General features: G+C 46.8%; 1 protein-coding gene across 1 annotated transcript; it reads left to right on the forward strand.

Annotated features, from left to right (window-relative positions):
* The first annotated feature begins 6,282 nt into the window (after nucleotides 1-6,282).
* TMEM86B (transmembrane protein 86B) lies at nucleotides 6,283-8,102 on the forward strand. The gene is made up of 3 exons (XM_033962404.1): nucleotides 6,283-6,333; nucleotides 7,285-7,543; nucleotides 7,675-8,102. The coding sequence occupies exons 1-3, from the start codon at nucleotides 6,283-6,285 to the stop codon at nucleotides 8,100-8,102; spliced, it is 738 nt and encodes a 245-aa protein (XP_033818295.1).
* The last annotated feature ends 7,024 nt before the right edge of the window (nucleotides 8,103-15,126 follow it).

Consider the following 15,126-nt stretch of genomic DNA (forward strand, 5'->3'; position numbering starts at 1 on the left):
TGCAATAGTCCATTAGACTTGGGACTAGGGATTGGACTATGAGTCTGTATTGTTCTTTGTCGAAGTATTTTCTAATTTTGTGTAGGTTGCGCATGGTAAAGGATGCTTTTTGTGTGATTTTGTGGATTTGCACCTGAAGAGTGCAGCATCTGTCTACTGTTACTCCTAGGAGTTTGAGAGCGGGCTGTATGGGGTATTTGGTGGTTTTTATTGCCAGTTCGGTTATAGAAGGGGTTTTGTCATTTTCAAGCAATAGAAATTTTGTTTTGTCTGGGTTGAGCTTCAGTTTATGTTCTGTCATCCATTTTTCCACTGCTTCTAGTGTTTTTTCCAGGTTATCTGTTGTGGTGGGGTCTTGTGAGTCAAAGGGGAGGAGTATGGTTATATCGTCTGCATAGCTGAATGAGGTTACTTCGAGTTTGTCTAACAGGGTACCGAGGGAGGAAATGAAGAGATTGAAGAGCATGGGGTGACAATGATGAACCTTGAGGTACTCCGCAGGGATTGGTCCAGGGTTCCGATATAAGATCTTTTGTTTTTACTCTGTATGTTCTTGTTTTGAGGAATCCTTGGAACCAGTTGTATACTCCGCCTGAGATCCCTATTGCTTCTAATATCTGAAGAAGTATAGTGTGGTCAACCAGGTCAAATGTGGCAGAGAGGTCGAGTTGAATTATCAGCATCCTTCTTCCTTTGATAAGGTGCTGTCGGGCTATATCTAGAAGGGAAACTAGCAGTGTCTCAGTACTATGGTTGGATCTGAACCCTGATTGAGTTGGGTAGAGTAGGTTGTGGTCTTCAAGGTAGTTGGAGAGGTATTGTGCAACCAGATCTTCTATTAGTTTAACATATAATGGAATTGAGGCGATGGGCCGGTAGTTGGAGGCCTTTGTGATCTTTCAGTATTTGGGTGATTATGATTTCTCCTTGGTCTTGTGGGAATTGGCCTTCCGTGAGCGTTGTTTAGATCCATTGCAAGAGGCAAGCTCTAAATTTGGGGGAGGCGTTTGTTAGTAAATATGAGGGGCAATTGTTCAGGTCGCATGACGCTCAACTATATTTTCTGTAGAGTCGGTTCATGTCCGACCATTGTACCTTTGTAAAGTTGGCCCAGTGCCTGTCAGCTGCAGTGGCTTCATCTGTTGTAGGGTTTATTATGATCTCGTCTAGGTGGGTTGGTGAGTTGTTGAAGGAGGCTCTGATAGTGGCGATATTGCTCTTGAAGTGGTCCGCTAGTTGGGTGGCCATTGGAGGGTAGGTTCCTTGAGTGGCTAGGAATGGCTTAGTGTCGGTGAGGTTCTTCACAAGTTGGAAGAGTTTCTTTGTGTCTGTGGATTCTGTGCTGATTAGTTTGGAGTAATAAGCTCTTCGTTTTTCCTTAAGTTTGACCTTGTATTGTTTTATTAGGTTTATCCAAGCTACTTTGGTATGTTCTTGGTTCTTTTTTTTTTTCCAGTCTCTTTCGAGTTGTCTGCAGTGTCTTTTTAGTTGAAGAAGTTCGATGTCAAACCATTTGTCTGAAGATCTTTTCTGGGGCTAGTTCGTTCAGGGTTGTTTCGCTCAGGGAGCGCCATTGGTGAATGAATACATGTGGTCTATGGCGATTGAGGGGTCTACTGTGATCCAGAATGTGGAGGGGTCGATTTTTGGTCGGGTTTTAAAGGAGGTTTTGTGGGTTTCGTGTTTGCATGTGCTTTGTGTCCAGTTGATATTGAAGGTGAATTTGAAGTGGTCTGACCAGAGGGAGGGGTGCCAGGCCCCATTAGAGATATGAATGTCAGGTGTGTGGGGGTGTTGGGACATGTAGGCTGCAATATCAAGTTGGTGTCCTTTTTCGTGCGTGGGTTGAGGATACAGAATTTGGTAGGAGAGTGCATTGAGGTATGAGATTATGCCATCAACTTGTTTGGAGGAGTTGTCTTCTAGGTGGAGGTTTATGTCGCCGAGGAGCAGGTTGTGTGTTGAGGTTAATGAATTCCGGAAGATGAAATCTTCAAGTTCATGTTTTGTGGCGTTCCATTTTCCTGGAGCTATGTAACAGAGGATGCAGGTTAGGGTGCCTTTGAGTGAGTTACTGGAGAGTTGGCAGGCTAGCAGGTCTGAGTGGGGGGTGGAGTGTTTGTCTAGGATTGTAATATTAAGGTTGTTTTTTACTAGGATGGCCAGACCGCCCCCTTGCTTTTTTTCTCGGCAGACTAATTCAAGTTTGTATCCCTTGGGACAGAATTCTGTTATGCTTGGGTCCGAGTCGGAGGATAGCCAGGTTTCGGCTAGGAAAAGGCAGCCTAACTGTTCTTTAACTATCCAGTCTCTAAACTAAACTAAACTTATGAATACTTATGATTTTAAAGTGTTTGAGGCTTGTGCAGATGAGGACAGAGCTTGCAGGAATGGGGCAGGGACAGGAAAAGAACTTGCGAGGATGGGAAAATGAGTTCCCATGGGGACAGGGAAAAATTTGTCCCCGTGTCATCTACTCAGAACAAATCAATGTATCTTCAGACTGGCAGCAAATCTTGCACTCAAAGGATTTGCTCTGTGGTTTGACTAGCAGGGGTTATGTGCCAAATTTCCCCTGCAATCTTTACCACTGACATAGCCCGAGGGCCTCTTCTTAGCGATTGGCTGGGCAATATTATCTTGCACTCATCCTACCTAAACTTCAGGAAATTATTAAACCGATTTATAGCCTAACTCCCCTATGCCCGTCCCCTTGTTCTCCTATATTATATTGTACCTGCATCCTGTTTCACCTTAATTGCATCTCCATTCGCTGACTGTACCAATATCCGCTGACTGTCTAATCCTTCTTATTTTATATTATATGCGCTGATTGTCCAGCCCTCTCAATTGTATCTTCTTTCGCTGATTGTATCAAATTTTGCTGTTTGTCCAGCCTTCTTTATTGTAAACCGCCTCGAACTTCTAAGGCTTTGGCGGTATATAAGAAATAAATTATTATTATTTGTTGCTAATAAATCTACTTGGACTAATCTGCTTGGTGGTGGTGGTTGTGCACATTATGGCAGATTTTTGCCTCTATTGTGTATGTTAGGTGCCATTGACTTCATGTTCAGATCTAAAAATAAATTGGTTTTGTGCGGCAAAAAGGGCAAACAGAATGCTAGGAATAATAAAGAAGGGGATCACAAACAGATCGGAGAAGGTTATTATACCGCTGTTCCGGGCCATGGTGCGTCCTCACCTAGAGTACTGTGTACAGCACTGGTCGCCGTACATGAAGAAGGACATGATACTACTCGAGAGGGTCCAGAGAAGAGCAACCAAGATGGTTAAGGGGTTGGAGGAGCTACCGTACAACAAAAGATGGGAGAAACTGGGCCTCTTCTCCCTCGAACAGAGGAGATTGAGAAGGGACATGATCGAAACATTCAAGGTACTGAAGGGGATAGACTTAGTAGATAAGGACAGGTTGTTCACCCTCTCCAAGGTAGGGAGAACGAGAGGGCACTCTCTAAAGTTGAAAGGGGATAGATTCCGGATGAACATAAGGAAGTTCTTCACCCAGAGAGTGGTGGAAAACTGGAACGCTCTTCCAGAGTCTGTCGTAGGGGAGAGCACCCTCCAGGGATTCAAGACAGGGTTGGACAGGTTCCTGCTGAACAAGAAGTGCGCTGGTAAGGCTAATCTCAGGGTACTGGTCTTTGACCTGGGGGCTGCCACGTGAGCAGACTGCTGGGCACGATAGACTACTGGTTTGACCCAGCAGCGGCAATTCTTATGTTATCATCCCCATGGTTGTTTTCAATGTGTCTAGCCATCTGATTGCAGGACTGGATTCTGAAAAAGTTGAGAGTCCTACAAACTTCATTGGTAATATCAGTTCAGGCTGTGATCATCTTTTTGTTCTTACCAGTCAGGCTCGATGCAGCCAACCGGTGTCCAAGGCCATGATTTCCAGATGGATCCACAAGGCCATTTCATCAGCATATATTGTCTGTGGAAAACAGTCACCAGTCTTCATGAGCAGAAGCTCAGGCAGTCTCTCCTGAGATTTGTAGGGCAATGACCTGCTCCACTCTACATATATTTTCCAAGTTTTACAGAATGGATGTAGCGACAAGGGAGGACTCTGCATTTGAGTCCCAAGTGTTGAGCTGGCGCAGAGGTCCAACCCTAGATTTCAGGGACTGCTTTTGTATATCCTGTCCAGAATGACTCACTTGTTGCACTAGAAAAAGAAATTAGGTTCTTACCTAATCTGTTTTACTACTCTGGATTTAGCTAGATACTTGGGACCTGGGTTGAAAACTATTGGAAATAGGACACTGGTCTTGATGGTCATTCGGTCTGTCCCCAGTATGGCAATTCTTATGTTCATAATACAAGGTCTGTTCAAAATGTTTCAGGACAGTTGAGACACGCTAGGCAGCATTGAGTAACTTGAAACCTCCTTTTTTCCGTTTGTTGTTACCTGTTTCCGTTTGTTGTTACCTGTTACTCTGAGCTATAGTTTTTGTGAAAGTTTGTTTTCGTGATCAGCTATTTTTCATGTGCGACCTCAATGAGCAGCTCTAAAGTGTGAAATTCTGTTTAAATTGGGTAAGACCGCTACAGAAACTTATGTTGAAAATGGCTTATGGGAAACATGTGTTGTGGAAGGTGTTTTGAATGATATTCACACTTCAAAAGTGGTCTTGAATCAGTGGAAGATGATTCACGAACTGGAAGACCATCAACTGGTGATCATGTTCATTAAGTTAGGGTTCGTGTGCATGCTAATTGACGATTAACTTAGAATTGGCAGAGGAATTCAACATTTCCATTGGTTCATGCCACAGCATTCTAACAGAAGTTGGGGATGTCTCGTGTTGCAGCAAAGTTTGTTCCACTGTTGACCAACAACCAGAAGAACAACCGTGTCGTGATCTGTCAGAATCTTCTTGAGCAGGCAAATGAAGACTGCATTTCTTGATAAAAAGATAATTGGTAATGAGACATAGGTCTATGGTTATGATGTGGAAACCAAAGCCCAGTCATCTCAATGGAGAACCGAGACATTGCCAAGACTGAAAAAAAGCTCAGCAAATTCGGTCGAATGTCAGTGATAACAGTTTTTTTGTACAGTCGTACCGTTCACTATGAATTTCTGCTTCAAGGACAAACTGTCAACCAAAATTACTATCTGAAAGCATTGAAACGACTCCATGAGAGAATCAGGAGGCAGCGGCCTGACTTTGGAGGGAGCAGTCGTGGTTCCTGCATCACAACGCGCCTGCTTACGCCACCATCAAAATTCACAAATATTGTGTGAAAAATGCAATAACAGTTCTTCCCCAATCTCTGCTGACTTCTTGTTTCCTAAACTTAAATCCACACTGAAAAGAAAGCAATTCGACACCATTGAAGACATAAAGCAAAATTTGATGCAGCAACCTTTGTTGATTACTGAAAATGCGTTTTGACTGTTTCCAGAAGTTGGGAAAAGTGGATATGTAGGGAAAGGGAATACTTTGAAGGGGACCCAATGGAATAAGTTGCAAGATTGTCTAATTTTTATAAAATCAGTCCTAGTGGATCTTTTTGAGCAGACCTTGTTCTGTAGTCCCACCCTGTCAGTTATCACCTGTGCCTGCCTACTGTCTCAGAGAGTTTGAGTCCAATCTGAAATTTGGATGTCAGTTGGACCTTAAGGGTATAAAAAATAATCCATCGCTATAATACACTGGGGTACTGTTTAAGTTCCATAAATGTTTGGTATGATTATTTTGATGTTTTGATTGTTCTCTATGGCAATGTTTGATGTGTTGTTATACTTTCAGAGTAGAGTTGTAGTTTCCCCATACCCCTCCTCATGTGTTTCTATATAGGGCTATTGCCTGCTTTGGTACAAACTGAAGGGGGCAGCAGAGCCCTCTGGTGAAAGAGGAGGTGATGCATGACTCGAGCACGGAGAGAGAAAAGGAGGGGTCGGAAGTGGGGGTGCTTTGAGGAGGGAGTTTAGCGTGGCAATGAGACAGGGACTGGAAGAAAGGGAGTTAGTTGGATGTAGTAGTCTTGCTTGACCCATGAAAGCGCAGAATTAAAGGAGCTGAGGGGATGTGCCAGATACTATGACATTATGATTCATCATAATGGGTATTGCAAATGCAGCCTGCACGCTCAGCATCCCAGGTGATCCCCGTTATCAGCTATTAAAGTTAAAAGTCCACAGGTACACATGGCAGGTTAAAGTGTAACTGATAATCCACATCCGCATCCCCTTCCTGTCTTGTCTTTTGCACTCACTCCAACCGCAAACACAGGGCCCAGCTGAAGAACATGGACCTCTTGGAACCTAATGGCAGAAGGAGGAACAAAACCCGGGGCACGGTGAGTCTGCTCCCCATTTGGGTAGGTGCCTAATGGCCCAGGATACTAATCCCATAAGATCCAGACTACCAAATTAATGTTGTATGGCAGCTTTTGGAAAGGAGGTGGAGGTTTGTTAAAACAGTCCTACTGTCAGTCCCAAGTAAAAAGATTCTTTTCAATGTTGAAGTGAATTAGGCTTAAGAGGACGGTAAGCACTTTGCAGCTTACTCCTGCCATGTCTGGGATCCAGCGTAAGAGTATCTGGGCAAATGCAGCTGATGCAGTGTGATAGCATGTAAACTGGCTATAATGAACAGTGGAAAGACTGTTTTATGTAGTAATCTTGGCCAGTGAAGTACAGATGCTGTCCCCAGAACACCCACAAAATAGTCTGGATCTTGATCATTTTCTGCGGCACAATCTGGTTAACCCTAGACAGATGATTTAAACTAGAGAATGACATGGGGACAAATTTGTCCCCATCTCCGCAGAAACTCAATTTCCTAGTCCCCTGACCCATTCCTGTAAGCTCTGCCTTAACCGAACAAGCCTCAAACAATTATGATTTTAAAGTATTTGAGGTTTGTGCAGATGAAGATGGAACTTGCAGGAATGGGGCAGGGACAGGAAAAAAGCTTGAGGGGACGGGAAAAAAATTTTTCCCCGTGTCATTCTCTAATTTAAACGTCCAAGAGTCTACTGGACGTTTAAGTTTTGAATATCGGGACTTTTTATCTACTTATCTCCCCACCCCAGGCTCTATGTACTTTATATTTTGGGAGAAGACTACGCCGTTACTGTGCAAAGAAATTCTTGCAACTCACTGGGGTGGAGTGAGTGATCCTGCCCCCCCAAACAGTAGGGTGGATGAGATGTCCCCTGAACCCTAGGAGAAGAGGCTTCTAGCCAGGTCTGAGCAGAAGGGCCTGCTGCCGCCGCCTCTTAAGAAACCTCCCTTTTTGTTATCAGGGCTGGAGCCATGCTGTCCGGTTGCTGCCTTTTGTGGTGACATCTGCCGCCTACTTCACTCTCTGTCCGCCCCCCTCTGAGCCAGGCCAGTTCCCTGCTCTGATGAAGTGTCTCCCTGTCCTGAGCCTGGCTTTCTTTGTGCTAGCCCACGGTGTTAGCCTGGGGGGCCCCTCACCTTATGCCTGGAAGATCTTGCTGGGTCTCCTGTTCTCCGCTGCTGGGGATGTTTGCCTCATCTGGCCTGACCTCTTTCTCCATGGTAAGCCTGGCAATGGTGGTGGTTATTAATGTGTCTGCTAGTCTTCTCTTCACCAATATTGGGGAGGTGGGGTTTTGCAAATGAAAGAAGCTTGTTTTAAACTCTGGTGTTCTTGTTACCCTCTCTTGCAGGAATGGTCCTATTTGGACTTGCCCATCTCCTCTATATCCTTGCCTTTGGCTTGCGACCTTTCCAAATTCATCTCTTCCTACTGTTGGCTGTGTTGGGCAGTGCTTCCTATGTCTTCCTCCTCCCCTACCTGCAGGGACTGCTGGTCTATGCAGCCGGTGTCTACACGGTCTTGATTGCTGCTATGGTGTGGCGAGCACTGACGGGGGCTCGCCAGACCCCCTACGGCCGCTCTCGGGCCCGCATTTCCTCGGCCGCAGGGGCCATGAGCTTCATGGTGTCTGATGGAATTCTGGCGGTGGATAAGTTTTGCTTCCCACTCCCCCATTCCCAGCTGTTTGTCATGGCGACTTATTACCTTGCTCAGGTGCTTATAGCTGTGTCAGTGACCCAGCCCTCCCGCACTGAGGAACTCTGGAAGGTGGAATGAAGAGGGGGATATTGCTGTTGTGAGAGTGGTTCTGGTGTTTCCAAGTTTTGGAGCACCTACGCTGTGGTTCTCTCTTTAATTAAAACAGCAGATCCCTGTATGCCCTGGGTATTAAACTATGCCTAGCAGCCCCTGCTCTGCAGATGGTGATCTCTCTCTAAAGTCTGCCAGCAGTTGAGAAACCAGTTACTTCATCTGAACACCTTCCCTCCCTGCTCCTGCAAGGTATTGTGGGACTTTTTCCATTAGACAAATTGAACTACATATCCCAAGATGCAATGGGATGAAGATTTTTCTTTTTCTTAAATCCAAGAACAGGGTAGCCTGTGACAGATGTGACTCCTCCATATTGTTAATGAAATACCTGAAGCAGATTTGTGTGTGAATAAAGTGAGGTGAGAATGGTCTTTGGATTCTGGTCTCTTCCTGTTGGCAGTCTGTGGTCCACTCTCAGACTTTTCCAGGTGATCCCACATCCAGCATGTCAGGATATTAGCAATGTATGAACATATATTAGCACATACTGCATATGTAAGAGTGTCTGCATATCCAATATGTGCTAATATATATAGTGGATATTGTATGGCTGTGGAGGTCCAGGACCAATGATCCCTCTTAAGAATTGGCTGGGTGCATGCAAATTTTTTCTTATGTGAGTGACAAGTTCTAAACAAATTTTCATGTGAACAAGTTCTAAAAAAAATCAATTAGTTTCCAGATTTGGAAGTATTTTTGTGAGCGACCATGTAAAATCTGTGAGTGACGCTCCTAGAATTTATGAGCAATTGCTCAGAGGGAACATAGCCCAGGAGAGAGGGTTGGGATGCCGTAATCTGAAGTGCAAGGGGCTGAATCCCCACCCATGGGCTGTGATGCTCTGATAGTAATGACTACCCCTAATGCACTAATTCTGATCTGTTATGCTCCCCAACAGCACCCCTTTCTCATGAGACAAGCAGGGGAGATGTTAGGATTACCAGATTTTACATCGGTACAATCCAGACTCCTAGACCTGACCAGTTCCATCCATCCCCATCCCAGTCCCACCCACCTGTTCGTCAGGCAGGAAGGCATCCATGCATGCACGGATGTCCCCTCCTGACATTTTCTTTTCAAAACCCTCATGTCCTCCTTTTGAGGACATGTCTGGGGTATTCCAGATGTCTGGTAACCCTAGATGTAGTCACATTTGCTGGTGAAGTCCCTAGAGTGATCCTTTTTGTTGGTGCTCTCCCTTAGCAAAAGTAAGCCTTTGGCGTACTGAGCATGTACAGGGACTCCCGCCTTCAGTGGCTCCTCCATTTGATACTCAGTTTTGTCCCTAGCTGAACTAGTTATTTATATATATAGGGGAAACCAGACATCTGGATTAGAGAGTTGTGCGGGGTCAGAAATCCCATCCATCCCCGCCAGGATCCTCTCCGTCCCCACCCGTCTCTGTCAGGATCCTCTTCATCCCCACCCGTCCCCATCAGAATCTTCTCCGTGCCCACCCATCCCCTCAAGGAATTACCTCCATCCCCGTCCATCCCCATAAAAAGCAGCAATTACTTCTGACAGGATCATCAATTCCACAGTTTCTTTTGTGTTTCCGCTGCTGTTTTCCTTGTGGAATCTCTTTGGTGGAACCCTTTTTTTGTTTTCTGTTCAGGTAATTAACTTATAAACCCCCTCTTTTGCTAACGCTGATGTGTCCATTATATTATATGGATGAACCCTGCTTCCAAAGCCTTCCATCCCCGTGGGAGTCCCGTTGGCTAGAGGGGGGTCCCCTTGGGAGTCCCGTGGGCCAGAGGGTGGTCCCCGTGGGAGTCCCATGAGTTAGGGGGGATTCCCGTGAGACCCGCAGGATTCCCACGATCCCCATTCCCGTGCAGACCTCTAATCTGGATTCCCCGGACATGCCCAGGGGTCCGGATGGCTTTTCAAAACCCAGCATTTTGTCTGGGTTTTTGAAGAGTTTGGAACATCTCTGGCAGGAGCGCCTGTGCGGATGCCAAGCAATGATGTCACGTGCACATGTGCATGATGTCATCACATTGCATCCATGCATGTGCACATGCACATGCACTCCTGCCTGATGAGAGCAGGCTGCGGGGGCTGGGGCAGGATTGGAGGTGGGACTGGGGTGTAATAGATGGAGATGGGTGGAACTGGGGGGCGGGTCTAGGAGTTACGGATTTTCCAAACAGCCTACATTCCCCTGCTGTCTACGGAGAGCCACCGGTACAGGTAAGCAACTTCACTTTCTCATGTCTTCTTCGCATTAATGACCAGTGCCTCCTTTCTTCTCCCCTCACCATATGTGTCCTGTGTTCATATTGACTGGTGATACCCCATATGGCATACTAACGCTGATCAATGATCCCCCACCCTCCAAGAACACTCATCTATGACCTTCCTTCCCTTTGCTGCCTGCGTCAACACTGACAGATGACTCCCTCCACCCCTCATGGCTCGTTCATGATGTATGGTTAACACTCACTCTTCCATAAACAGGTTCTTTCTTACAGTGCCACGTACAGGCCACGGCACCATCTTCCAGATAAGGGAGTGGTTTGCCCCCCCCCCCCCTTCACATATCCTCCAAATATTACATCCTTGTTCCTCTCTGCCATGGGGCAGCGTCATCCTCATCATGCCAGCAGGTAAAAGAGCCAAGCAGGACTTCAACCAGCGAAAAGCCAACAGCTAAGAAGCTTATGGAAGGGTAGGATGTGGCTAAAATGACCCCTGGGGTTGCACGTCTGTTGTATATCACACCACTCCCTCTCACTTTCCTCCTACGCTAACCATTCTGAATAGGTTACAGCTTGGTAAAACTATATCCAAATTCACTGATTATCTTGGGATTACTTCTATATAGCTTCTTAAATAAGAGCAGCCATACTGGGTCAGATCAATGGTTCAAATAGCCCTGTTTCCACAATGGCCAATCCAGGTCACAAGTACCTGGTAGAAACCCAAAGAGTAGCAACATTCCATGCGGCCAATCCATGTCAGTCTCCATAGCAGACTGTGGACTTTTCCTCCTGGAATGTGTCCAAATCTTTTTTTTAAACCAGCTATGTTAATCGCTCTTACCACATCCTCTGGCAATGCGTTCCAGAGCATAACTATTCTCTGGGTGAAAAATATTTCCTTCTTAAATAGCTCCTCAATAAATTCAATATTTCTATTAATGTAACAGGGAGACAAGACATTTTTTTTTAAATATATTAGTGATAGGAAGAAGTGCAAAGGTGGCATTGTAAGACTCAAAGGTGAAGGGGAGAAATATGTAGAAGCTGATAAAAGACTGAATTGCTTAAATATTTCTGTTCTGTGTTCATGGCTGAAGTGCCGGGAGTGGGACCATAGAAGACAAACATGATTAGGGATGGAGGAGTGGTAGACCCTTGTATATCAGACTAGCTTCCCCCCTAGCAATCCAGTCTGCTGAATATCCAAGCAGAACCAAGGAAAGACTTCAACAGAAAACATTGCAACACGCTCCTAACAGGAGTGTACAAAACAACAAACACTGATAAACTACTGTTGAAACATGTGTAGAATTTAATCCTGGTATAGAAAACATCCCCAAAGCTTACCAGCTAAGCCATAGCCACTGTTCTTACATCTCCCCGGCCGTAGAAAAATTTTAGAACCCGCAGAAAAAAAAAAAATCTGCACGCAAGCAAAATCAAAACCCCGCAATCACCGCATAAAGACAGGGTGGGAGACTATACAGCTACAAGCTAACAGAAAGAAAATTAGCAGGTAAGAACCTAATTTCTCCTGTATCTCTTGGTAGACTGGTATAGTCCTTACAAATGGGACATACCAAAGCATTACCCATTAAGGGTGGGACCTCCGAAAGGCCGACACCAGAACACGTTCACCTAATACCGTGTCCTGACGCACTTGAGCATCCACACGGTAGTGTCTTACAAAGGAATAAAGAGAAGACCAAACTGCAGTCTTGCAAATATCCACTGCAGGCACTATAGAAGATTCTGCCCAAGAAGCTGCCTGACCCCTAGTGGAATGAGCCTTATGAAATTCTGGAACAGGCTTCTTCAGAAGATAAATGGAAGCAATAGTCTCCCTGATCCAGCGCGTAATAGTAGCCTTAGAAGTGTCATCCCCCTTACAAGGACCCGTGAGAAAGGACAAAGAGATGATCTGATTTCCTGATCTCCTGGGTTCTCTGCACATAAGAGCGAAGGACCCAACTGACATCCAACTTGCGCAGCTGTTTCTGCTCAGAAGAGCCCTCCTGGTTACCCAACACCGGGAGGACCACAGCCTGATTGCCATGAAAAGGAGAAACTATCTTTGGCAGAAAGGAAGGAACAGGCCTCAAGACAACCCGCTCCCTAGAAAACTCCAAGAAGGGAGCCCTACAAGAGAGAACCTGCAGCTCAGAAACACGTCTAGCTGAAGTAATGGCCACCAAGAAGACCACTTTAAGAGTAAGTCCTTCAAAGAGCAGTCGCCCAATGGTTCAAAAGGAGGGCACAATAGAACTGACAGAACCAGATTCAGATCCCAAGAAGGAACAGAGGGCTGCACAGGAGGTTTGAGCAATTTGGCCACCCGCAAGAAGCGCATCATATCAGGAATGGCAGTCAAACGCTGACCTTTCAACAACCCACGAAAGGCTGACAAGGCCGCAAGCTGAACCCAGAAAGAAGACCAAGCCAGTCCCCTGTCCAGGCCATCCTGCAAGAACTCTAAGATGTTAGGCAGGGAAGCGCGAAAAGAGACCACTCCACACGCAGCACACCACTCCTCAAAGAGACGCCAAACCCTCACATAAGCCCAAGAGGTGGACAGTCTCCGAGACCCCAATAGAGTTTAAGATCACTTTATCTGAATACCCCTACTTACCTAGGCAACCCCTTTCAAGAGCCAAGCCGTATGACAAAAGGGACCCAGATTGAACATTGGCATGGGGCCCTGAGGCAGAGGAAGAGGATCTGCCACCAGATGCCTCACCAGATCTGCATACCACAGTCATCGAAGCCAATCTGGAGCCACCAGAACACAAGGCCCAGATGGCAAATTATGCAGAGAAGCACTCTGCCCACTAAAGACCATGGAGGGAACACATACAATAGTCCCTCCGTTGGCCATGGTTGAACCAGAGCATCCAGGCCCTTGGCCTGACCCTCTCTGCGACGACTGAAGAAGCGGATTGTTTTGTCATTGACACTTGTAGCCATCAGGGCCATGAGGGGCTGATCACAAGACTGCACTATCAACTGAAAGGCCATGGGGCATAGATACCACTCTCCGGGATATAACACGTGGTAACTGAGAAAGTCCGCTTGAACATTCTCCACTCCGGCTATGTGAGAAGCTAAAATGTCCTGAAGATGAGACTCCACCCAGACCATGAGCAGAGCTGCCTTCTGAGCCACCAAAGTGCCACTGGTGCCCCCCTGATGAGTGACATAGTCCACCGCTGTGGCATTGTCCGAAAGAACCCTGACTGACTTGCTCATCAGAAAAGGCTGGAAGGCTAACAACGCCAGACGGATGGCTCAGGTCTCTAAGACATTGATCGACCAAGAAGCCTCCTCTGTGAACCAGGTGCCCTGAGCTGAGTGGCCTAGACACTGAGCTTCCCAACTGAAAAGACTGGCATCTGTGAGCAGCACCGTCCAATGTGGCTGGTCCAGACTCACCCCTTGTACAAGATGGAAGGTCTGGAGCCACCAACAAAGGCTGCACCGAGCCAAACCCGGAAGCAGAACAGGATGATCCAGACTGTACCTCTAAGGCGACCACCTCCGAAGAAGAGCATATTGAAGAGGACACATGTGGTCCGCGATAACCTCACGACATCGAGGAAGGCCGCCATCAACCCCAAAACTTAGAGGAAATCCTGCGCCTGAGGACATCAGATGTCATAAGCAGGCGAATCTGAAATTGCAATTTGTTTACCCGGGCCTAAGGAAGACCTTCCCCAAGGAGGTGTCGAACAACACTTCTAGATACTTCAGGCGCTGAGATGGAGACAGACGGCTCTTGGCAAGGTTGACTACCCATCCCAGCGACTGTAGAAACTCCACCACCCGAGCCATGACCCGGGTGCTCTCCTGGAATGACTGCTCGAATCAATCAGTCGTCCAGGTAGGGATGAACTAGAATGCCCTCTTTTCACAACGCCACTGCAATGACCACCATCACCTTGTTGAACATCTGTGGAGCCGTGGCCAGACCAAAAGGAAGTGCAGAGAACTGATAATGTTGCCCCAAGATCGCAAAGTGCAGGAAGCGATGATGGGAGGCCCGAATAGGAATGTGTAAGTAGGCCTCGGTCAGATCTAGAGAGGTCAGAAACTCCCCCGGCTGAACTGCCAGAATCACAGACCTCAGAGTTTCCATGCGGAAGGAAGGCACGGGAAGAGCCCTGTTGACCCCTTTCAAATCCAGGATCGGCCGAAAGGTCCCTTCTTTGGCACCACAAAGTAAATCGAGTACCAACCTATGCCCCACTCCTGCAGGGGAACTGGAACCAATGCATGGAGATCTAACAATCTTTGAAGGGTCTGGCAAAAGGCCTGCTGCTTCCACACCACCTGCAAGGGAGAAATGAGAAACTGGTCTGGCAAGGAACGGGCAAACTCCAGAGTATAGCCGTCCCGAATCACCTCCAGAACCCACTGATCAGACATGATGTCTGCCCACTTTGGATAAAAGTCCCTCATCCGGGCGCCCACCGGAATCAAGACAGGCACTGGCAAGGATTCATTGGGCAGGATGGGTGGCAGGGAACCCAGCGGGGGCACTACCCACACCTCAGTGGGCCCCATGAAAGGACTGCATGTGCTGGAAGAACCTGCCTCTAGAGAGCCCAGGGGACTGAAAAGAGGCAGCCCCTTAACCAGGGCGGAAACGGTGGAAATCATGCCCACACCCACGAGCAGCGCCACCTCAAGCCAGTGACCTAGGCCTATCCTCAGTTGAGCCGAGGCACTTTTGAATCAGTGAGTGTCTGAACCAACCTGTCCAGGTCCTCACCAAATAAGAAAGA

This window comes from Geotrypetes seraphini, chromosome 10 (genome assembly GCF_902459505.1).
Source record: "Geotrypetes seraphini chromosome 10, aGeoSer1.1, whole genome shotgun sequence".
Lineage (NCBI taxonomy): Eukaryota > Metazoa > Chordata > Amphibia > Gymnophiona > Dermophiidae > Geotrypetes > Geotrypetes seraphini.